Source organism: Pelophylax lessonae (genome assembly GCF_965119305.1).
Source record: "Pelophylax lessonae genome assembly, chromosome: 12".
Lineage (NCBI taxonomy): Eukaryota > Metazoa > Chordata > Amphibia > Anura > Ranidae > Pelophylax > Pelophylax lessonae.
Genome location: NC_138779.1, coordinates 130,179,845 through 130,205,839, shown reverse-complemented (window position 1 = coordinate 130,205,839; position 25,995 = coordinate 130,179,845). Strand labels below are relative to the sequence as shown.

Genomic DNA, 25,995 nt, shown 5'->3' with positions numbered 1-25,995 from the left:
ATATTCCGAGTCTTATCCACCTTACCGATGTTGCCTTTTGTAACTAGCTATGTGGTAACTATGTTTTTATATTGTAGCTCCTGCCAAAATTATATCATTTGGAGGCACTGTAAGTACACCTTGGATGAAAGATGTGCGTCTACCATGCAGCTCAGTGGGGGAGCCAGGACCAGCCATTAAATGGACTAAAGACAGGTAAATTGTCATACTTGCTAACTTTATAACATCTTAATTATTGATATCCACAACATTTTTCCTTAATCCACATGCTAATGTGGAAGTTATGCAAAATGTTAGCATATTTCAACCTGTTGTATCTTTGTTCAGTCAGTGTATCTTCTCATTGATATCTTCATTTCTTCCATGAATCTTCAGAATATTTTTCCAGCACTGTTCAAAGTTTAATTTTGGATATTTTTTTTATGTGACAAGCAACCTTTGACATACAAGAAATGGAATAGTCTGTATACTGAAAGACAATTTCATGCTTCGGTCATTATTCAGTTGCATTGCCAAGAAAAATTGGTAACAGGGGGTAATATCATACTACATGTGATCCAATGTTATGGATTTATGAAGGGTCAGATTAAAGCAGAACCAAAGATTATTTTTATGCAAACATATATGGATAACATAGCATATGCATTAACTGTAACCTAATAAAGTTTAGCTTTTAGTTTAAGTATTGTTTTTACCTTCTACTTCGAAGCATTTGTATTAACAAAAATAAAACTTTAGTTCTGCTTCAGTACTTATACATTATAAGTATGACCTGCTGATGGTGATGGCATCCACAGACACTCTTGTAAAGAATCATGGAAGTCTCATGTGGTTGTCTATATATCAGAAAATGATGGTGTTGGTTACATACTGTAAATAGCAGTTCAGCGTCATGCCAGGTCAATCAGGGAGATCCATAGTTGCAGGTACTCGGACACCTGAATTGAGGTTCAGACGGTATCTATCACAGATCAATCAGTAGTTCCTCTTTTTAATAGATTAAAAGAAGCCATGGATTTGCAACTTTAACATTGGATAAAGCAGAAATAACATCTTATCATATCTGGAAACATTCCAGAAGCTGACTATCAAACTGGAATGAAAAGAGAGCCCTGTGCAGCTCAGCTACCATATTAATATAAAGCCGTTAGTCTGTGAATAATTATTCATTCAGCTGCTTGGTATAACATTGAACCCTTGCAACCCCTACGCTTCAAAAACCTCCCCTCTTTGTTCAGCTAATTGCTTGTTCGTATTAAGGGGAATTGTAGTGAATGGCTACAGCAATTTTAGCCAACTTCTCTCTCCAGGGATGTTGAAGGAGCACGTTTTGAGGAGAGAAGATAACAAATAGCCATTCAGTTTGTATGTAAATGGTATTGGTGCAAGGTATTGTATATTGGGCTATTCTAGTCTATTATCATGGGAAAGAGGATTGATTAATGAAACATAATGCTCTGGCTGAGGCAGCTCACATACACCAGGAAACCTCCAGGAGCACCCAGGAAGAATCCAAACATTTTGAACCCAAAGTGAGCACCATACCAGTTATCACAGGGTCTAGATATCCAAATTCATTAGCCTTTATCAAGATGACAGAAGATGTTACTGCCGTGTTTCAGGATTTACAAATATGCCCTTTCATCAGGTCTTTGGAACTTTGTTGGCAGGACTCTTAAGGGATTGCAGAAGAGACCAAATAGTCTATTAAATGTAGAAGTGCTTCAGAAGTCAAGCAAAAAGCCTTATATTGTGTCTATATGCAGGGGAGTTAGTGATCCATTTTTGCTCCCTTGAGTTTCTATCAAATATTAGATACCGGTGTAGAGACTGTGACATGCTAATTACCAATGTAAATATTTTGATCAGTATGGCTGCCAAAACTGTAAAACAGTGTTTTAAATCATAATTATGTTTTCAATTTCTTTCTCTCAAACTGCAGCGAGGACTCAGCTATTCCAGTGGCATTGGATGGGCATAGATTAATTCATCTTAATGGCACACTAACTCTTCGTTCTGTCAAAGCAGAGGATTCTGGTTATTATACCTGCACAGCTACCAACACTTGGGGATTTGACACAATTATTGTAAACCTCTTGGTGCAAGGTGAGGGTATGGGAAAGGGAGAAGAATATAGCAGAACAAAGATAGCAAAAGTGTCTTTAAAAAGTCCAATCACAAGTAGTAATATATTGTTTATGTTTTGGTTTCTTCTAAAGTTCCCCCTGATCAGCCTCGCCTCACTGTATCTAAATCCACAGCCTCTTCTATCACATTGGCATGGATCCCAGGAGACAACGGTGGCAGCTCAATAAGAGGTATTTTAACATCTTGATAAAATGCTATCACATGGGTGTAACTAGAGAAATAGCATCTTGCAAAGATTAGAAGGCGACTACTGTTGTGCCTTAGAAAGGATGTCTTTAAAAAGGAAAAATTTCATATACACTATATTGTCAAATGTATTGGGATGCATGCTTTTACATGCACATGAACATGGCATCCCAGTCTTAGTCCGTAGGGATTAATATTGAGTTGGCTCACCCTTTGCAGCTATAACAGCTTCAACTCTTCTGGGAAGGCTTTCATAAGGTGTAGGAGTGTGTCTATGGGAATGTTTGACCATTCTTACAGAAGCACATTTGTGAGGTTAGGCACTGCTTTTGGACAAGAAGACCCGGCTTGCAGTCTCAGCTGTAATTCACCCCAAAAGTGTTCTATCAGGTTGAGGTCAGTCAAGTTACCCCACCCCAAATTTGCTCATCCATGTCTTTATGGACATTGCTTTGTGCACTGGTCCAAATTATTTGTTGGAGGGGGGGATTATAGTGTGGGGTTGTTTTTCAGGGGTTGGGCTTAGTTCCAGTGAAGTGAACTGTTAAGGCGTCAGCGGACCGAGACATTTTGGACAATTTCATGCTCCCAACTTTGTGGGAACAGTTTGGGGATGGCTCCTTCCTGTTCCAACATGACTGCGCACCAGAGCACAAAGCAAGGTTCATAAAGACATGGATGAATGAGTTCTGGGTGGAGGAACTTGACTGACCTCAACCCGATTGAACACCTTTGGGATGAATTGGAGCGGAGACTGCAAGCCAGGCCTTTTTTTCCAACATCAATGCCTGACCTTATAAATGCGCTTTTGGAAGAATGGTCAAACATTCCCGTAGACACACTCCTAAACCTTGTTGACAGCCTTCCTAGAAAAGTTATAGCTGGAAAGGGTGGGCCAACTCAATATTGAACCCTACGAACTAAGACTGGGATGCCATTAAACTTCATTCTGAATCATTGTGAGGGGAGGTTTCAGCACTTGTAAAGTCTCAACTCTTTTTCTAAATTTGTGTGTGTAAAGGCAGGTGTCCCAATACTTTTGCCAATATAGTGTATTTAGTGAACTCCATTTTTATCAACTAGAACCATTTTTAATGGTAGTCAGTGTTTTTCTTTTTTTTTTTTTACAAAGTTATATTAATATTATATAGTGAGAGAAACCTCTCCTCATGGGCGTCCGCAGAACTTTTTTCAGGGGGGGCATCATTTTAAGGTCACCCATGGTCCACCCCTTTTCAACAATGTCATGAAGGGGAGGGGTTTACTCATTATCACATAAAGTGCAGACATGCAAGGGGTTGAGAAACCTGATGCAAAAGCTTAATAGAAGGATCAAGCTGTTTTTATGTTTACACTATTGACACTATTGAATGCACCACATTATTCATACACACATGATCAAGACACTACAACGGAATTATAAAAACAACACATGTAGAATCTGCATTTGGTGTTAACAAATAACAAATAAAATATATGATAAATGTATTTATTTTGAAATGTGGCTGGCACCTGTCTGTGGGTGGCTGGCTAGCCTGGCTGGCTCCTGTGGGTGGCTAGCCTACTCGCTGTCTGGCTGGCTGCTTCAGTTGTGGGCATTAGGCTTTTGGCAGGCTGGGCTGGCCCTTTTGCTTTGCTATAGGGAGGGAAGCAAAGCTGACCCTCTCTGTTTTTGGTCTGTGCAGGTGGCGCGCACACACACATGCGACGTTAGTACATGCTGTGATGCCACGTGCCATGCCTCTGCACACGGGGCCACAAAACTCCTGAATTTTCTTGCCCTGGGCTCCCCCTCTCCTGCATTGATCGCACCGGAGCCAAGGACGGTGGTCCACGCGGCTGCAGCCATCACTGCGCAAGCCGTGACTCACGAGTATTTATTGTTAAAAGGGAAACGGCAGAATTTGATTTTAAAGGGGAAGTTAAGATTCCGGGGGGGGGGGCTTACACCCCTTGCCACCCATGCAGATGCCCAAGCTTGTCATTGAGGGAATATGGGAGCTACCATCCCTGTCCTCCTAGCTAAAAGCCAGAATCTTGTTAGCAATGCTAGAAGCAATATTAGCTTCCATTTTTGTCTCCTGGCAAATAATATGTACTGTGCAGTTGTCAGATGCATCAAGCATACTCATACATATTTTAGAAGCGTTAATAAATACAGTTTTCTTGTACAAAAGTTTTTATTTTAAGAAAAGGCATAAACATACATCAAAATAAAGGTATGTGCGTACAAAATAAATACAATTTTCAAAGGACATGTTTATAACCCAATGCAGAACCAGTACAGTGTACATTAAACAGATATTCATAATTCTAATATTTTAAATACAGTTACATGGATATAACTTGTTATACCATGTACTGGGACTTTTTAAAATCCAAAGATTTTTGGTAAAGTAAACTTCTATATAGTCAATCTACTACAAAGAATATCATCATAACTGAACCATTTACTAAAGCCAAAATTAGCTTCAAATTCCAAGATAAGAAGAATTAAACCAATCATACTGCAGTTAGAATTATTTAAATTCAAATCTTGATGCTAAACAGTTCAGGTGTGAGAATGAATCAACTAGGATTATATGTGTAAGGCAATTTAGAATGTATACTTTACCAAACTCTAGAATGTCTGTTGAATGGGATGTTACGCTGCCCTGGCTTTCAGCATCAAATGTCACCCATCAGTGTCCCAGAGCTTCCTTGAAAGCATCTTACTCCTCTTACGATCTCTTCAAATCTCCCCCTCTCTCTCTAGCTGACTAAAACTTTATCCCCCCTGAAGTGTGGGCGGGGATCTCATTACCATATAATTCCTACGTCACTTAAAGGGTATAATTCCTAATAATTAATACCTGGACCCAAAATTAAGCAATCACCAGAGGGCAGTGTTGTATTACTATTAGATTCGGGATATAGAATATAATTACATTATTTTCCCACAGATAACCCTTTGACCTTAGGCTGGTGAAGAGCTCTAAATTTCCAAAACTCTGTCAAATGGTTCAGACTTTATGGCGAGAGTATAATATTTATGGTAACCATAAAACTTACAGGACCTTACATAAACATACCTTAAAATGAAGTAATTAGTTCAACTTAAGTAAAATTAATACTTAGCAAGGATATGAAACAAAATATAGTGTACAAAGCATTCCTAACAATGTATATGTGTTGCACATGTATATAATATGGTTGCTAATATTTTCTCACACATAGTTATAATGTTTATTTAAAACTTATTTTAAATGAGCCTTAACAGAATATACTGAAATTTTGTTCATTGTTACACATAGATAAGAATATAACACTAACATTCATTAGTATCTGGTATAGCGTCAGGCTGACTGACTCTTATCTAAAAAAAAAAAGCAGTATACTACTTATTTATGACTAAAGAAAACAGAATTTTCTGTTGAAACTATAAGACCCTCTGTAAGAGACATCTTGTTAAAAAAAAAAAATCTGAACTTTCATTCACCCCCAACAAAATGGATGCCAAGCTGCTCAAAATTTATATATAGAACTAAATATATATATATATGGCCTTTATATAATTCCATTTTTCTTTTATTTAATCTCCCCAGTAATCCTGACATAACTATAGGTAAGCCCTAATATAGGCTTACCTATAGGTAAAACTTAAAGATGGAAGTTTACTTCCTCTTTAAGCTTTAGCAATAAAACCTGGAAACTGATTGGTTTCTCTGCAGAATTGTTACTATTTTGACCTCTCTAGCTTTAGTAAATAAACCCCATAGTGTCTTCCTCACTAGAAGTAGGATTTGATGTCAACGCTATTATGAGAATAGAATTATAAACCAACACAAGGGGAGTGCTGCTATTTTCCAGAAATGGCGTAGACAATAGTTGCAGTAGATAACTGCACTCTAGACAAAAAAACCTACAAATGGATGTCTAAAACCTGTGATCCATATACTGTATAATATTTTATTGATAGTCTATTAACTATTTTTCTTTCTGCTTTGTGTTCCTTAAGGATTTGTCCTTCAATACTCTGTAGATAATGGTGAGGAGTGGAGGGACGTGTTCATTAGTTCCTCTGAACGATCATTCCGACTGGAGAATTTAAGATGTGGCACGTGGTACAAAGTAAAGCTAGCTGCCAAAAACAGTGTTGGTGCTGGGCGAATCAGTGAAATCATAGAGGCCAAGACCCATGGGAGAGGTGAGGAAATCATACTATGACATCCTTCTATAACAGTAGTTACCTAGCACTCGTCTACACCTAATACAATAACTATTTTCTTAAACTACAGAGTATTAGTGTTCAACAAAATAGCCTGGTATAGACATTAGAGGTACAAGAACAAGGGGAGAATGTTTGTAATCTTTTAAAGGGTAGTGCTTAGCCTGTTATAGTTTACTCTATATATTGTGTGCTCCCCATATTAAGGGTGCTCGGTCATTAAGTTTGAAGATGATACCATGATTATCGAGGCAGAGATAGAGACTTTATTGAGATGATGCAGAGATAACAATTTGCAGCTCAATGTCAATAAAACAAAAGACTCTAATGGTAGACTTTAGAAGAAAAATTGCCATGCCTATTGTTAATAGAGGTTACATAGTTACATATACATAGTTACATAGTAGTTAAGGTTGAATAAAGACAACAGTCCATCCAGTTCAACCTTTGTTGATGTGTGTGTGTGTGTGTGTGTGTCAGTGACGATATTCATTTCCCATATCCCTGAATATTGTGTTCTTTGAGATGTACTCCAAGAGTCTTTTAAAAGTGTTGATACTCCCCGCTGATACCACCATTTGTGGAAGAGAGTTCCACATTCTTACTGCCCTGACAGTGAAAAACCCCCTACACACTTTAAGGTTAAACCACTTCTCCTCTAATCTCATTGTGTGGCCACATGTCCTCCTACACTCCCTTAGACTAAATAGTTTATTTCCTATGCTGGGATCGCCATTGAGGTATTTGTAAATCGCTATCATGTCCCCTCTCAGGTGTCTTTTCTCCAGGGAGAATAAGTTAAGCGCATGTAGCCGCTCCTCGTAATTAAGGTTTTCCAATCCCCTTATTAGTGTAGTTGCCCTTCTTTGGACTCTCTACAGTTCCAGCATGTCCCTTCTGAGGATTAGTAACCAGAACTGGACAGAATACTCCAGATGTGGCCAAACCAGAGTTTTATAAAATGTCAGGATTATAGTTTTATCTCTGGAATATATTCCCTTCTTTATGCATGCTAATATTCTGCCGGCTTTGGCCGCTGCAGCTTGATATTGCATGCTATTGCTCAGTCTGTCTTCCACTAGGACCCCCAGATCTTTCTCCATCCTTGATTCCCCCCGAAGGTTTCCCCCCTAGTGAGTCATTTGCATTTGTTTTTAGCCCCCAAGTGCAATACCTTACATTTCTCCACAATAAACCTAATTTGCCATGTAGTTGCCCACTCTGTTATTTTGTTCAGGTCCTTCTGTAAGATTTCTATGTCGTGATGTGAAGTTATTGCTCTGCCTATTTTTGTGTCATCTCGAAAACTGAGATTGAGCTAATAATCCCATCCTCTATAATATTTATGAATACATTGAACAGAATTGTTAAATTTATTCAGTGTAGTGGGGAAGTTAGGCATATGAAACGTTTTTGGGATTGGTTATCATGGATGATCTGTCATGAGAAGCGGACGCAGCAGCTCTACTAAGGCACAGCAGTAACTTTTTTTTTTACATACAACCAGTGAAGTGACAAATCTCAGGTTTCATCTCTGATAATTAGAGATTAAACAAACCCTCCTACATAAATTGAACTTGTTTATCTGCAGTCTTCTCTTCTCTAGAGTCATTCAAAGTACATTTTTTTTACAGCTTGTCTGAGCTTTCAGAAAACAGGGGGCTTAGAGTTATGCTTTGCAGAGCTTAGTGACAGCTGATTGAAGAAAAGGGATATCCCCCCTTCACATAGCACACAAGAACAAAGCTAAGGATGTCAATCACAGGCTGTGTGCTGGAGCTCCCTCCCCTGTCACCTTTTTACCTCTTAGTGTCAGGAAAACTTGTCAGAAGTGACATATGCAGATAACAGAGGAAGGAGGCAGCAGATAGAAATTGTATTTAGTGCTCTGGATTGAAAGAGGTACACACTAGAGAGGGATAGGTTTTGTTTATATTTTATTTCAAAAGTTTTCAAAGGTCTACAACAGGTTTTAAGGAGGGTTAGACTTTCAGAACAAGTACTCGTAGTTTTTAAATGGGGGCAATAGAGAGTATATTAACATGCCACGTCATATTATGGCCGAGGATGTAAACAGCTCAGGAAAAAAATGCCTGCAGAGATCAGAAAATACCACACAAAGTATCACCGGTACCAGATTAGGGATATTGTAGAGTGGAGGTGTTTTCACAGAGCTCATAGTATTTTAAAGTATAGTAGCCATGGGGAAGGAGGTATTGGAGTATTTATTCTCAGACTAGTAGATTCTATATGTAGTTTTTTTCCACTGTGTGCAAGTTTGTTAAACACTATCCCACAAAATTCTTTAGAATAGGTTAGTTTATAAGAAATGCGAGCAAATTCTTTCTTTAATATACATATATATATATTAGCTCTTAAGGGAGACAACAATGTTTTTTTAATTTCTTTATTTTATTGTATTTATTTTTAGTATGATTGTGTTAATGTGTTATATATGGAGTCGTTTTTGCTCTATTTTGTTTTTTTTTTTATGTGTAGCCGGCTGCAGCCGTAGGAACATGCTAAATGTTTGGACATACTGTATAAAAAGGAAGATAAAAATGTTAGTACTGTATAGGTTTGTGCGAGAATAAATCACTTGTAAGGCTACATCTAGTGTATGGGGTTTAGTTTAAGGCACCCCATTTAAAAAGGCTATTAGCAGAATTGTATATGAGTTTAAAAGGTATGCAAATAAATAGAAAAGATAAAAAATATCTGAAGTGAGCAAATGATAAAAAAATGCCTAAGCAGAGGTTAACTTATGTGAAAAACGGGAAAAGGATCAGTTGATTTGGAGATATAAGAAGCTGAAAGTACTACCGTATTTTCCGGCGTATAAGACGACTGGGCTTATAAGACGACCCCCCTAATTTTCATCTACCGGTAATACTTATACTTAGGTTACCTTGGAGATATTATACTCGGCGTATAAGACGACCCCCCATTTTTGGGGGATTTTTTCGAGGTTCAAAAGTAGTCTTATACGCCAGAAAATACAGTATATACTGTATGCATATCTTTTTCTGTAAAAGTTGACTTTGGTTCCCTTATACCTCCTGACTTGTAGTCAACTTCTACAAGTTAGTAAGGCCAGCTATCTTATTAAAGAACCATTAGCGAGACATGGATGGCTTATGGCATGTTGACCTAAATTGGAATGATAAAGATTAGTGTTAGGATTAAGCAAACTCAATTTTAATTCCAAATACTGTGCAAAGAACAGAGGGGCTTATGGAAAAACATATATACCATTAATTCGGGGCAGTGATGGCAAGCCATGGCACTCCAGATGTTTTAGAACTACATTTCCCATGATGCTCATGCACTCTTCAGTGTAGTTGAGCATCATGGAAAATGTAGTACCAAAACATCTGGGGTGCCAAAGTTCGCCATTACTGGTTTAGGGAAATGTTTTTTTACAGCACTACTAGCTATACACATGGCAGTTTGTCAGAGGAGTGCATTAGACTCAAGAAATTGAGTTAATTGACTTTGTGGATATGGTAAGAATGTTCCTTTTTGTGTGGCCTTGAATAGCAACAGTTGGCCAGTGAATTTTTTATTTTTTTTGCTATTATGTAGACCCAAAGTGGAATAGGTAAACTTTATGTAAATGAGCCATTTCTTAGCCTAATGAATGATGTATGGTTGCCAGTTGTTTGAATGTAACAAGTCTATGGGATTGTTACGTTTATACAACTGTTGTTGAATTTTATGCCAAACAAGGCATCCTAAAACCATTTTGTCTGGATTTATGTGTTAATCAATATACCTGATTTTATCCTTTTTAGTATAAATATTTGTGTCCTTTTCTTATTACTATATCTTGCTATATTTTACAGAGCCCTCTTTTAACAAAGACCAGCCCCTTTTCACTCATGTGAACTCAACTCATGCCCGACTAAACCTCCATGGCTGGAACAGTGGAGGATGTCCAATTACCTCTGTTATCCTTGAGTATCGCCCCCGAAATAGCTGGCAATGGCAAAGCATCCGTGCAAATGTTACTAGTGATGTCTTTTTAACAGATCTGCGTGAGGCCACTTGGTATGAGCTAAAGATGAGGGCCTGTAACAGCGCTGGATGTGGGAATGAGACATCACAGTTTGCCACCCTGGATTACGATGGAAGTAAGTATTTCTCTGGAAGCAATTGAAATTGTTACTTTTCCCTATTAAAGACTTATATATTCGCTGTAACTACACAGAGTTAGCATTCAATGAATTTTGAAGGTTATGGTAACCCCCTTTTTCAGGGCTAACACACCATTGATTTTTGCATGTTAGTCCTGAAGAAAGGGGGATTCTATGCATTAGAATTCTCCAGCAAAATGCATTAACTATTAACTTTTAATACAGATAATGATGGTTAGAATGCAACTGACTCACCAATGGCGCTCTACTTTTTTTTTCCTGCATTTCATTTATTTATTTTTTTATAATTGTCAATTTTATTGAATTTTATATTTTCAAATTCAAAAGAAAATACACAAATCATTTCAATTATTACAGCAGGCCATTAGTAAAATTTGGGCATAACAATATGCATTTGTATCAGTAAAGGAAGTCACGCATGCATTTATTAACTTTTAGGCAAGCTTTCCAGCCCTGCTCCTTGCTGTAATATATACTACAAAGACTTTTGCATTAGCCATCCAAAAAGATGATCCCTTTACCTGTTTCTTTATATGCCAGAAATAACGTTTACGGGCCAATTGCTATTAGAAGAAATAGTTCTGTAGATACCCCAGTGTTGATGTCATTACAACTTTCCTACATGAAACACATATTGCAACCCCCACCGTATATTGCGTGCTGAGGCGTGGGAGACTGAATATAGATGCTTTTTTGGGCTGTTAGTAACTTTTTTACCCAAAATATTTGTTGTAATTGAATAAGTCAGAAATAATTGATCAATTTTGAAAAACATATCAGTTTTAGATAATGTAAATGCAGTGGTTTTTGTTGTGGCTGATGATGTAAATTATTTGGGATTGTAGATTTGAAGATGTAAAGTTGACATATTTGTTGTTGGTATTTCTCTTCCCTGTTGCTTCACTCCCACCACATGTAGTATGGTCCTTGACAGATCATTGCACACTGCACTTTATCCATGAAAACAGAAGGAAAAAATTGTGTGATCTGTTCATAGCAAGCTACAAAGTGGTAACCATCATTTTGTAACCTGCACTACAAAGATGACAGATAGAATCAGGTTCTTATGGTAAGAGAAATATTTCTCTCTAACCATATTCTTAGCTTAGGTAATGAATTGGACAAGTCAACAGCCTCATGAGCCAAAAATCAAGAACTGAATCGGAACCTTAAACCCAAGCATACAGAAAATAGCAATGTACAAATCACATTAAACCTTGGCAGCTATTCAAAAGACACTTTTCTCTGATGTGGCTGAAATTCAATTGGTTGCTGTGGGTTTATACATTACTATTACTTTTTGCACTGCTTTATTAAATAGACCTACAACAATCCAGCCTTGAGAAAAACAATGCACTACAAATTTCTTTTTCTCTCTGTATAACATTTCTTAATCTAAATAACTCTACCTCCCTAGGTACTATTCCCCCCATTAAGTCAGCTCAGGGTGAGAGCGATGATGTCAAGAAGCTTTTCTCCATAGCTAGTCCTGTCATACTGGCCACAGTAGGAGTCGCACTTTTATTTATTATACGTAAGAAGAGGAAAGAGAAGAGACTGAAGAGGCTTAGAGGTGAGGAAGGAATTTTCTAATAGAATACACACATGAAAAATATATGTCATACAATGTAAACAAGTTCCAGCAAGGCAGCAAGCTATAAACAAATTGTACTAACCCATGTAAACCAGAATCAACTTTTCTCTTAAAAATAATTTCTATAGATTGCAGCACTTTGCATATTATCATTTTACTTAGCTCTGTTTTCCTGAACAAGTTGGTATACATTTATTAGGGGCATCAAATACATCAAAATGTCAAATTAAAGTGGTTGTAAAGCCTTAAGGTTTTTCACCTTAATGTATTCTATGCATTTAGGTATAAAACCTTCTGTGCTGCGGCACCCCCCCAAACCCCTGCTTTTTCTTGCCAGAGCTACGATGTGCACGAGTGCAGCAGTTCCTTTGGACAGATTGCTAGCAGCAAGAGCCATTGGCTCCTGCTGCTGTTAAAGCCTGTGAAATGGGAGCGGGGCCGAGTCCCGCTGTCTGAGTGAATGGACGCAGAAGCAGGACTCCGGAGCGAGCCCCCACAGGTGGGTCTTTCCGTGGGGACACCCAGTGAAGAGGAGGAGCGTTTCGAGCACCAGCCGGGGACCCCAGAAGAAGAAGATTGGGGCTGCTCTGTGCAAAAGCATTGCACAGGGCAGGTAGGTATAGACAAGTTTATTATTTTAATACAAAAAAAAAAGCTTTGCAACTACTTTAAGGCTTTTTTTGAGATTTCATAGAGGAGTAAGATGCATCCACATATGCATTTTATTTTCTTGTAGAGAATAAAATGTTCTAAGTGTTTAATTGACTATTACTAGAAATAAGCTAGCCAATGATGGATCGAAATTTGGCCAGTTAAGCAAGGACTGGCCGAATTTGGATACGTCTATGGTTGTTTCTGCTTGACAGAAGGTAATCAAAGGAATTTTATTGAAATGGAATGTTGGAAAACTTTTTTTCATTAGCTGCAGCTGTTGATCAGAGTATTTTAACAATGGAGGAATCCTGCTGTCAAAATGCAATAGCACAGAGGGAATGATTCCTCCATCCACCTCATTGTGTGTATAGGAGAATGATCTGTTGTTTTTTTTTTTTTTTTGTTAAGCTGACTGAAAAAAACAAAACTTTACAATATTTGCATTTGATAAGCAGTTAAACATTCCGTCACAATTCTCTGTGCTGTGCAGATGAAATACTGTCTGTTATATTGTGAAAAGCTTAAATGAGAATCAAACAGAAAGTATCATTGCAGAAACATTATAGTGTAGCCTGGCCTCTGATTTTCTGTCAGTTTGCATACCACTAGCTAAAAATGGTAATGTTAATACAGAACTTTGAACTAAATGCAGACTAAGACTCTCTGCTCTTGTGTTCTATGCCTAAATCTGTCAAACACTGTATGTTTGCATTTGCTGTGAATCACAAAATATGAAATTGCAATAAAAATGTAGTTCCTTGGAAAGACATTGGTACTCTTCCAGTTTTTTGCTCTTCTGAAAATGCTTGTTGTTCGGCTGCCATGCTGACTCTTTTATTTCAGCATTTGGAGACACTGACTTTCCAATTGTATTGTATTTCATTGTGTGCTTGTTTATGGTCAGTGAATCAGAAAATACTACAGCAAAATACAGCCAGGCAACTGTCATTTTTAGAAGGTCAGCAATGACAATCCCTTTATTCTTGTAAAGACAGGTTCCCTTTAATGTTCTTCGGCTGGGAGATTTAACCACATGTTGGCAGTCATGTCTGTAGCAGCACACTGATTTCAATGTGTTGTAAATGACATGATTGCTGATAAGAAGCTACATTGCTGAACAGCAAGAGATTAAAATCTTCAATGTAGCTTAGCCCTAAGGCTGCCCACAGACATTTGACAGCATTTGTACATTAGCAAATGGTCTGACTGCCAAAAAGCCTTTGTTTCCCCAGCAGGAACATGAAAATGTATACTGAGGACCTGCAGACTGTAAGATGGACAAATGTGTGACATTATTATAAGTGTGTTTTTACTTGGACACTAAGACAGAGGCAGACTCAAAACTATGACTGTTTTCTAAAACAAAGTGGTCTCATACTTCCGAGACATAATGGGGGACATTTATCAAAATTGACGCTGGCAGAATCTGGAGCAGCGGTGCATGGCAACCAATCTGCTCTATCTTCAGCTTGTTCAGTTAAACTTTAAAATGAAAGAAGCTCATTGGTTGCCACGTACAATTGTTCCAGCTATGATAAATTCCCCTCATTGTGTTATATAAGCTGTGGATGTTACGGTAGAGTTAGGCTATTAAAATAACACGTTGGTCACTTATTAACTGATTTTTCCTCTCTATAGATGCAAAAAGTCTGGCAGAGATGCTAATCAGGTAAGTAAAACTTGCTTTGCCCCAACATATAACTGTCCGTATTGTTTGTCTGTGGTTCTTTGATTTTTCTCTGATATTTGCAAATGTTTACATTCTCATACCAGCAAAAACAACCGCAGTTTTGACACACCTGTGAAGGGACCACCAGCTGGGCCAAGGCTTCACATCGATATCCCCAGAGTCCAACTTCTCATTGAAGATAAAGAGGGTGTGAAGCAACTTGGTAAGAATCTACATGGAACCCAAAACCCGTAACATAGGTGTGATTCATATAACAGGGGGTTTTTAGAGGCTGAAACTGCTCAGGTGATATGGACCCTGAAAATACTTGCATGTGGGCAACATTAAAAGATCATTTTACAATTGTTTCAAGATAAGGACAGTCATAGATGTAGTTATTCAGCAAGTACCCCAACGCCTGAACTTCTACATCTTGACCATAAACATTTCCAAGCTGAGGCAGGCGATACACAGTTCAAATCTCGGGATGTGAACCGTGTATTGGCAGGCTGAATGTACCAAGTTGATCGATCAATCAATCAACTTGGGTATAACCAGCATGCCAGGTTTACTTGCGATTATCAGTGGAGGGTGGAGAAGACAATGTCTCGGCAGGAGGGATTCTCACTGTCTGTGTTGATGGGGTAATCGAGTGAACTTCTTACCTGTAATCCGTGGTTGCAGTAAAGAAATTTGCTCTGTGTATGGTCGGCCTGACTTCAAGCACACACAGAACGGATCACCATGCAACTAAATTGTCTAGCTTGGTTAAAAAATATATAAGATCCCATACCAGCTGATTACTGAAAAGAACAACCTTATTTTGTAGACTGCAATTGTTGTATATGCATGATACATGATTCCTATAGAATGAATCCTAAAGGTCCACTGAGTTCATTTAAAATTCTGGCTAAATAAGTAGGTTTTCTTTATCTGATCTGGATAGTTACTGCTTAGCCTTGGATTACTGAAATACAGAATGAGCAATGACACTGATTTGAATTGCTTAGTGGTAATCTCTGATGTCATTAGTGCATGGATGATACCAGAGGCAAAGCGAGTCAGCTAGGAAAAACCTCACTGCATTCTGCATGTATTTCCCACTACAGTATATACAGTACACTTTAAAACTGGGGATTTTCTAATGACAAATGTTACAAAATACATTGTAAAAACTGTGGGAAAAAGTCAATTGCTCCTTCTAATGTCTGACTACTTGTCTACAAGTCACTGGATGTAGTAAATTATGGTGGTTTCGGAAACATGAGTAAATGATGGTACTGCACAACTAGGACAAACTGAATATGTGTCAATGGTAATGGTACTTTTATGCGAAGTGATGGAAACTAGTAATTAATAGTAGCTGTAACTCCACATCTATATAAATGCAACCTATCTACATAGCTTAGCCATGTTTTTTGTGTGTGTGAAGACCATACTTATTTTTCTTATAATAACGCACGCATGCTTCATTTATCTTAGTAGACCAACTAACTGGATTTAGTCAAGGAAAAATTGCAATGTGCAATACCACCATGCTGAACAAATGTGGGATTGGTCAGTAAGATAAATTCTAATTGGCTGCTGTTAGAGTACTTTTCTTTTTTGCGTTATTTGTTTGATGTCTCAATGTTTTGGTAGCCTTTCAACTTATGAAGTTATATTTATCCACAGTCATAAAAAAAGAAATGATTGCGTCCTAATTCATAAGATATCTGTATAGAGTGTTGAAGCTTTATAATAACATTGTCTCTGTATTTGCCTCTTGAGCAGGAGATGATAAAGCAACACTGCCGGTAACAGACCCTGAATTCAGCCCAACTGTGAACCCACAGAGTTTCTGTACTGGAGTTTCTTTGCACCACCCTGCATTGATCCAAAACTCTGGGCCACTTATTGATATGTCAGACATCCGACCAGGAACCAGTAAGTTGTTGCCTGTATTGTAACCAGTTGAATGGCTGCTGCAGTGAGAACTGGAATAGAAAAACAGAAAATAAGGACGGATAGGGCTGGTGGGGATGGGGGATGGGGGGCGGGGGGGGGGGCATTTTACAACATATGGTTTATTCTGTTGCAAAGACTACAAATGGTATGTATCATGTCTGCTGGATGCTCAGGTTCTGCATACTGCAGATCAAATGGACAGATTGTTGAATGGGGCCAAGGAGGCCAAAGACTAAAGCTGGCTACACACTAGTAGGTTTTTGAATGAACATTCAAACATTTGTATGAAAATGTATGTAAAGACTCTCTTTAAAAATTTTGTTTGCATTTAACATTCAATTTTGGAAAAAATAGACTTTCCTGAAACAAAACCACATTCACTGATAGGAATTAATTTGTTCATGAAAATCCATCCTGCTCCTTTGAATTTTCTTATGACAGAGTTTGTAACCGAATGTCAATTTAATAATTCAAAAAATGAATAAACATTCCTAAAATGAAAACATTTCAAACAAAATTTTACTAATGCATGGCCAACTTTAGTTAAAGTGTCACTTAAGGCATTTGTTTTTAGTTTTGGATAGAGTGAAGAGGGATTAGAATTCTTGTCAGGTTTTATTGCCGTCTGAGAGGGAGATTCACCCTCTCTATTTGTCCTTTATTACCGTTATCATCGAAAGTAAAAGTAAAAGAAAATCCCAAATTTTGTGTTGACAAAGTAATAGAGGGGAAATTTTCCAATGAAGACACTAGTTCTGGTGACCTTGGTGATATGCTGGGATTCTCTCAGTTTGGAGGGATTTCCTCTCACTTCCTGTTTTGGCTACAGGACAGGAAGTGGTGGGAAATCTCTGCAATAGGACACAGATGGCAAAAACAACTCTCCCTTAGTCTATCCAAATAGAAAAAAAAGTTTTGCCTTTAGTGACATTTTAAGGGAACAACATTTTAATGTTGGGGAACAAGAATATACACAGATTCAGGACCTCCAATCTAGTATTTTCACATACTGTATCAATACCAGGTGTTATATCAGAAAGACAGCAGTAATGTGGGAGCTAGTGGCTGAAAAGTGTAGGAAGATAGGTTTTGTTTTTTGGAAAACTGGACTTAACTTTAGACTCCATGGTGGGAATGGGCTTCATTAAGAAGGCTAAAAGTGTGCTGTGCAAACGAATTGTTGGAAAGGTGGGAGGATATTTTGAGCTAGTATATGGGGGGTAGGCGAGATTAAGAAATTAGCAGGAGAAAAATTGTAATCTAGTGGGTTATCTGAAATATCAAGGCAATAATTAACATTACATCAAATGAAACATAGTGATTCTAGCAAAAACACATTTATAAACTTAATTCTCTTAAGCGAGTGGTAGCCAGATCACTTAAGAGGGGAAATTCTGTTGGACTGGAATCATTCCTAATAGACCAGATATTATGTTTAAACCAAAGGTTTCACAATCTTTGGATAGCAAGGACCAAAGTGAGATAACATTTCAGTTAGCATTCAATAAACTACCGAATAATGGCGCTGTGACCTTTAGGAAAGCAGGAAGGTAAACTATAAACTGCTTAAAAAGATACTTAGAATTGTAGTTTGGGAAAATATTAACAAGGTAAGACACCCTAATTCCAAACAAATATATTCATACAAACTGTAAGGATAGAAAGAAAGTGATGAGGCTGAATAGGAAAGTTTTAGATAGGATAAGGCAATGAACCTTTAGAACCACTTACAGAATTTACTGGTAGGTACACGTTTTTTTGCAGAAGAGGCTCTGTATGTTTCCTTTTCTGCCTGCCAACAATGTTTTTGTATTTGTACACATTCAGCATGCCTTGGATGCAGGAATGATGTACCGGTAACTCCTGAGCACTTGTGCAGGAGTTACTTTATCCCAGGCTAGCCAATCAAGACACAGAAGAGACCAAACTTGAAAGGAGACCAGCATGGCTATGGCACGCAACAAGGGCGATAAGGACTCCATAAACCATTAAGTCTACGTTCTTCAGTGTGTCACTTGTATGGAGGGATTTTAGGGTAGGAAATGCATTCCTACTTGGATGTATCCTTCAAAGTGTTAGTTCACTTTTAATTATCACTTTTAATTATTTTTTTAAAAGTGATGTTGGAAGCTGCTTCTACCATGGGTTTCCCCTCTGTTTCCTGCCTAGATGGCACCTCACGAACGAGCACTCAGCTACAAGAACATAGCTTACCTAAAAACGTTGGCACTATCTGTGCTCTCTCACAGGGCAGTCTGCTCAGCTGAGCTATGAGAGAGAGGACTGTGCATTTGTGGTTAGACAATCTGCAGTCAAATAGCCAAGTGCTTGTTCGTAAGGTGTTGGGGCCACACATCCAAAAGTTTGACATCCTGTCATCTAGGTAGGATTGGGAGGGGAAGCGGTTAAGTGAACTAACCCTTTAAGGTAAAAGTTTTATATGTTTCCCCATTGCATATGGCAGCAATGGCATAATCAAGAACGGAATTTAAAAAGGACTGGATGAATAACTACAAATTAATAAGTGTTTAAAAATTAATGCTATCCACAGTTATAATTATTAAGAATAATAAAGTAACGTTTATTCCATGGAATCAACCAGATTGTGGGGATCAGGGTTTTCCCCCTTGCAAGGGAAGGCTTTTTGCAGTGGCCCATTGGGTTTTTGCCTTCCTCTGGGCAAAACCTAAAGGGTTGAAAGAGGATGAGCTTGATAGACATCACTCACTCCAAATAATTGTGTAATCAGGAGCGTAATTATTACTTGAGTTAAAGGGATGAGCTAATGCTAGGTTTGTATAAGGCTACGTTCACATCTAGGTGTTGCTATTTTATAGGCGTTTTTCAGGCATTTTTATAGGTGTTTTTATAGGCTTTTTACAAGCATTTTACAGGCGTATTTATTGGCGTTTTTATGTAGTCATACGAGTTTAGGTGACCAATGAAAAGCAGCGTGCTTTTTTACAACATTTGCATAAAAAGGGGACCTCCTCCTCAGGATTTTGTGCTGGTGTTTGGTGTCTGTGTGAGGTTGTGTATTACGGTGTGCTCTCCTGCTTTTTATCTTTAAAATGGCCGACAAATACAGATTTCTGTTTTGTGCATCAGTTGCACTTCTGATGCTGGAGGAAGCGAGGGATCGACAATACTGGTACCATCCTGCGATCGCTAATCAGCCACAGCGTGGCCAGTTCTGGGCAATGTATGATGACCTTCGTGTGCATGAGGACAAATTCTTCCAATACACACGATTCTTGTAATGCACATTCTTTGCATCGTACCCACATGGATGTGTCCTCACTAGTGCAATGAAGCCTTCAGCTTCCAAAAGTAAAGTGCTGTCCACCATTTTGCAGAACATGTGCTAAAGCAGAGGCGTGACAAGGGGTGGAGAGATGCCGTTTGAGCTGATCAGCAGCTACAAAACGGCTGTAAAACGCTCTATATCACCTTTCCAGCGTTTGCATTGAAGTCTATGGGGCAAAAACGCCTGTAACCTGCCCAAAAAGAAGCTCATGTACTTTTTGGCGCGTCTGGCATTTTGCTCAAGGTGTCGGAAAGCTCAGATGTAAACAGGGGCCATTGAAATGAATAGGATTTGTCTTGTTGGGCGTTTTTTGAGCTGATCCTTAGAGCTGAAAAACGCCCCAAAACGCCTATATGTGAACGTAGCCTAAACCATTATTGTAATTAATATAAAGGTGTAAATTTGTACATATTGGGTAGATATTCTGGATCCAGTGATATATTAAACATAAATCAAAGCATTATTAAATAAAATTTATTTTGTACTGTGTGAGTTGATAAAGACAAGCTTAAGGGCTGGTTCACACTGGAACTTGCATGCTCAGTTAATCGGCACCCACAATTCATCGGCACCCACACACTCTTAAAAGAGCGGTGCATTCATCTGCGGTGCAGGAAATGTGCACAGAACACACCCTTCCGTCAGCGCGTTTTAGTGTTAAAGGGGGCTAAACATGGTAACATTTTTATGACAATATTTTTGTAGTAGAATTGCATAACTTCTTATAATTGAAGAAAGTATGTAACCATCTGCTATATTTATTTATTTTGTAATTATGTCTTTGGGAATTTAAAGCTGAACTCCAGGCAAATTTAAAAGACATACATTATTGCAAATCTGTATTAAAGAATACATCATCAAATTTTTTTTTAAACATCAAATGTATTTTTAAACCTCAAATGTATTTTTAAAGCAATCAATACAAGTACCTACATTTGATAAGGTATTATCCTCTTGCAGTCCCTGAGAGCAGAGTGATAGAAATTAGCTCATCAGTCTGTTGCATCTTCTTTCACTGTCCAGTCGCAGACTGGGGCAATGGCAAGACCTGTATTACTTAGCTGCAGCAGAGAAAAGGTTGTGTAAAGCTCAGGACTGGATGAGCAAAAAAATCCATTCATAGATGAAACAGCTTTACCATATGTATTTCATTTGTGTGTTTAGATGTTTGCTTAGAGTTCAGTGTTAATTGCATTGCCTGTTTTTAATTTGCTATTGAGTGATTTTAGAATATTTACAGATTTGGATGGATTAGTTTAGTATGATTAAAAAAAAGTAATTTTACACAGAGATTTCACAGCTGCTATCTAGAAATTGCTAGCAAGTTGCAATAGGAAAGAGAGTATACAATAACAATATTACTACAGCCTTTATGCACAGATACTGGTAAATGGGATAATAAAAGAAATGTCGTGGTCACATTGAATCAAAGGTTTAGTTGCTATTTCTTTATCCCCTTTAAATGTTATTTTTATTCTGGTGCAGCACGTTTTATCACTTCTCTTATCAAATCATTCAAATTATTTTCTTTTAGATCCAGTTTCTCGAAAAAGTGTAAAGTCTGCTCACAGCACCAGAAACCGATACTCAAGCCAGTGGACACTCACAAAGTGCCAGAGTTCCACTCCTGCCCGAACTCTGACCTCTGATTGGAGGACAGTGGGGTCTCAACATGGCATTACTGTAACTGAGAGTGATAGTTACAGTGCCAGCCTTTCTCAGGATACAGGTTTGTTTATTAAGTATTTGATAATTTTTGTTTTTATGTAGAGTACCTTTGTTAAAAGACAACAGATATGTCTTTTCTGGCTTCTGAGTCACAAACCCAGAGCAAGCATGCTGCAGGTGAAAGTGAGAAACAAGTCTGAATTCCTTATCTCTAAGCTGGTTCCAATCCAGTGACTTATGCCAAAATATTACAATGGCAGTCAGGAACAAGGAAAGCCTACACATTTCTCTTATGACTTACTTTCTTTAAAGCCCAATTGAACTCTCAGTTTAAATCAGTTAAATGCAGTCTAGGTGTATGAAAACAAAGTTGTTCAATGTCTTATGTCTTTTCGGTTCATTTCTTTCTAAAAGAGCTACGGCCTGAGTAGAAAAGCTTGTCACATGCCAGCAGCTACAGAGTGGGACCCTTGGTGGGAAAGCAGTGGTCTCTAGGTAGAGGTCCGACAAGCCCCCTTCTTAGCCAGACCCATAACATGTGCAATCAGAAAAGCTCATGTGCCTTGCTCATTCAGTAGGGGGGTGTGTCTGGAGCAGGACCATCACTAAGGAAGTACAGCCGGTCCTCCTGTACGAGGCCCAGGCCCCATCAGTTCAATAGGGGGGCATGGGCACCTGACAAGCAGGAGGACTGGGGGGCCTGGGCAGCTGACAAGCAGGAGGACTGGCTGTACTGCCTTATTGATGAAAAATGACCACAGGTTATAACAAGGTATTGCATACAGCAATATATCCATTAAAAAACATGACATTGCTGGTTTTGCATAACAAAATTCTTATCTTCAGTGTGCACAGATTCATGACTGTTTATCCTGAGAAGTCATATATTCATAAAATGCGTGACATGTCAAAAGAGGTTTTAAAATCAGTTCCTGGGAGCACGCTAGATGAGTAGTTACCAACAGATGATGTCAACTGGAATAGTTAGTATGAGAAAAGAAATGGCCAGTAAGATTTTGTAATGTAGGTAGGTGGGTAGAGCAGATGACCAAGAAGGAGAGGGGATATAATAGAGCAGGAATCCTCAAACTACGGCCTTCCAGCTGTTGCGGAACATGACTAGGCATGATGGGAATTGTAGTTCCTGAACTGGAGGGCCATAGTTTGAAGACCCCTGTAATAGAGGAATAGGAGCATAATGGCTAGCTGAGGTCAGTTTTTGAAAATATCTCCAATATTTATTTTATAAAGAGGCATCCCACAGCCATTTGAAAACAGTGAGAGTTTATACATTTTTAAAATATTGTTTTATAGGGTTTTTGTGGGTTTTTTTTTGTAATATATTTATTTTAAAAATAAACATTTATTATATGACAAAAGATTCCCAGACCACTATGGGTAATCTAAAGATACAGCACAGCAGATAATGTTTGCCCTGATGCTCTCAATTGCTCAATTTGAGCTATTGCGTTCTTTAGACCTTTTTTAATCAGGATGTAAAGAGATGTAGAAAAACATGAAAAGGAACAAAAAGCTGCATGTGCTGAATTAAATAAAGTGTGCACAATAGTATTATACAATAAACAAAATTGCTATACAATACATCATATTTTTGATGACCAGGCATTAAGAATTCTTTTAAGGATAGGTTAGAATTACAGCCTATATATTCAACACTGTGTATAGCTTCCTTTTAATTTATAATTCACGCTGTCTGGCCTGCCCAGGGTGGGAACAGTGATTCAGACTTCAATGCAGACAGTAGTGCTAGGCAGTCGGTTGCATGCTCAGGAAAATAGAATAGAGCATTTACGTCATGCTGTGTGAATGTTTCAGTTACTGTAAACCGTAATTCTCTAAGGTATTTGCCGGTGCTTGAACTAGATTGCAAATCACTTCAGAGATTGCTCAGAGTCACGGTCCCGTCCCTCTGGACTGGCCAGGCAATATGAATTACTGAATAAACTAAATGTCAGTAATCAATATAATTAGAATGTTGTGGAATGTAGGCTTCCTATTGGCACAGTGTGCTCTAGCGAACTCCTTTCAGTATACACAGATCATTTCTTTTGTAGTCCCATTGAAAAACATTTTATCTCCATTATGTACTAGTGTCTCTAATTTGTCTGTATTGCTATGATATATCCATTTTATGACCATTTCTCTGTTCTCCAGACAAAGGTCGCAACAGCATGGTCTCAACAGAGAGTGCATCCTCCACATATGAAGAACTTGCACGTGCCTATGAGCATGCCAAGCTTGAAGAACAGCTACAGCATGCCAAGTTTGAGATTACAGAATGCTTCATCTCAGACAGTTCCTCAGATCAAATGACAACAGGAACAAATGACAATGGGGACAGTATTACCTCCATGAGCACTCCTTCTGAACCAGGCATTTGTCGCTTCACTGCATCACCTCCCAAACCACAGGACAGTGATCCAAGCAAGAATGTGGCTGTGCCTATCCCTCACAGAGCAAAAAGTATGTTCCTAGAGTTTTCTGAGTTTATTTATCTTATTTATTGCAGGTACTTATATAGCACTGTCAATTTACACAACGCTTTACATATATATTGTTCATTCAGATCAGTCCCTGCCCTCAAGAAGCTTACAATCTAAGGTCCCTAACTCACAGTCAAACATACACATACTAGGGTCAATTTAGACAGGAGCCAGTTAGCCTACCAGCATGTCTTTGGAGTGTGGGAGGAAACCGGAATACCCGGACTAAACCCACACAGGCACAGGGATAACATAAAAACTCCAGGTAGTGCTGTGGTTGGGATTCAAACCAACAACCCTGGTGCTGCTGGGAAGAAGTTATAGCCACTTAGTCACTGTGCTGCCCTGTCTGCTGACTACATACCTCTCACTCAGTACCATCAACCAGTGATGCTCCATTCAAGTCCTTGTGCCCTGATAGTTCATGTTTAACAATGTAGTTCTCTTTATGGCTCTTTCACGCGGTCCGCCTCCGTAGGCGGATCCGTGCTGCTCAGCGGGGATCGATCCGCCGATCCCCGCTGAGCCGGAGGATGACAGCTCCGTCTCCGCTTGCATTGCGGAGAGAGGGAGGTGTCACAGCCCCCGCTGCTCTCTATGGGGGATTGGAGGAGAGCGGACCGCCTGTCCGCTCTCATCCGATCCGATCCCCAGGACGGATGGAAAATAGGGTTTCCATCCGTCCGGATTTCACGGACAGGATCGGATGCGGATGGCAGCGGGTGTCAGCGGACATGTCACCGCTGACATCCGCTGCTCCATAGGGCTGAATGGGGCATCCGATCAGATCCGCCTAAAAAACTGACAGGCGGATCTGATCAGAACGCCCGTGTGAAAGAGCCCTTACACTGGTTTTAACTAATGCAGATTTACTGGCCTTTGCCTTTTGCCAAATTTAAGTAGAGTTCTTTTCCATCCTTTCACTAATTGCACATCTTGTAACCTATGCCAATGAACAGGAAAAAAAGAAATTAAACTCTGTACATGAAACTTCAGCAAATCTTTTAATATCCTTATATTATCACTTTAATAATCTTCACTTAGTCATTGTTTCAAAATACACAGCAAAACATAAAGCCTATATTATTCAGCACAGCATAGAGCACATACTCTATTTGCTCTAGATATGAGTTGGGCAATTTGGTTTGGGTCTGCACTCCCGCTGTCTTTTAGACCAGGGCATTGAATGCTTCTAGAGGAGCAAACTAGCCCTGGACACCCATTAGGATGCTATTACCACTCTCCTGATCTGTAATATCAAAATGGTGTAGGCCTGCAAACACCCTCGTCACAATTATTTCTCTACATTATTTCCAGCTCTGAGATTTATCTTCTTTCAGTGCTCTTTGGGCAACAAGTGAAGAGGTTGCTTGGTCTATGAAACCTGTGTAATATTCTAGAACCGGGCAGGGATCAGGAAATCCTGAAGGATGCTTCGAGCTAACATTTGTACAAACATTTTCATTAGCGTATTCTATAACTTGATGAATGTTCAAAGTCCTTCAATAATTCCTTTGCTTTTAACATTCAATGTCCCAAATAAAACCCACATTAACTGTTAGAAATTAAAAGAGAAAAAAGATTGGGGTGCTCCTCTAAAATTTCATTCTGTGTGTACACAATAATTAAACAGTATATCCAAATCGGTTATAGCAACAATTCAGTGGTAACCAAACCAAAATAAAAAATATGGTTACAAAAATATAGTCCATACGATATGTGACAGTTTTAAACCAACTTCTTAGTGTCCAAACCCCAAAGGGTTAATAATTGAAGTGTATATCCCGTGAATAAACTGTATCCTAATAGAAAAAGGGTGCTCATAGAAGGAATCTTCTACCACACATATAACACACACCTCTTACTAGAATGATATGATCTCAAGTTTTAGAGATCACATTCGCTTAAGGTATATTTGGAAATTCAGCAGCAGGAAGGAGACTCCCTCTGTTCC

The 25,995-nt window shown here is 38.6% G+C and overlaps 2 protein-coding genes across 3 annotated transcripts in view; one reads left to right on the top strand and one right to left on the bottom strand.

Annotated features, from left to right (window-relative positions):
* The window catches only part of LOC309567888 (uncharacterized protein), a 246,936-nt gene that overhangs the window by 124,984 nt on the left and 95,957 nt on the right, over nucleotides 1–25,995 (bottom strand). The window lies entirely within an intron of this gene.
* The window catches only part of DSCAML1 (DS cell adhesion molecule like 1), a 432,791-nt gene that overhangs the window by 401,944 nt on the left and 4,852 nt on the right, over nucleotides 1–25,995 (top strand). Inside the window, exons 22-32 of one of the 2 annotated variants that reach the window (XM_082273392.1) lie at nucleotides 78–195; nucleotides 1,943–2,106; nucleotides 2,220–2,318; nucleotides 6,332–6,520; nucleotides 10,387–10,674; nucleotides 12,116–12,271; nucleotides 14,585–14,615; nucleotides 14,720–14,838; nucleotides 16,389–16,541; nucleotides 21,404–21,598; nucleotides 23,713–24,021. In XM_082273392.1, coding sequence (XP_082129518.1) covers nucleotides 78–195; nucleotides 1,943–2,106; nucleotides 2,220–2,318; nucleotides 6,332–6,520; nucleotides 10,387–10,674; nucleotides 12,116–12,271; nucleotides 14,585–14,615; nucleotides 14,720–14,838; nucleotides 16,389–16,541; nucleotides 21,404–21,598; nucleotides 23,713–24,021 — 1,821 coding nt within the window. Of the gene's footprint in view, nucleotides 1–77; nucleotides 196–1,942; nucleotides 2,107–2,219; nucleotides 2,319–6,331; nucleotides 6,521–10,386; nucleotides 10,675–12,115; nucleotides 12,272–14,584; nucleotides 14,616–14,719; nucleotides 14,839–16,385; nucleotides 16,542–21,403; nucleotides 21,599–23,712; nucleotides 24,022–25,995 lie in introns of both variants that reach the window. The other variant, XM_082273391.1, reaches the window with a different exon arrangement.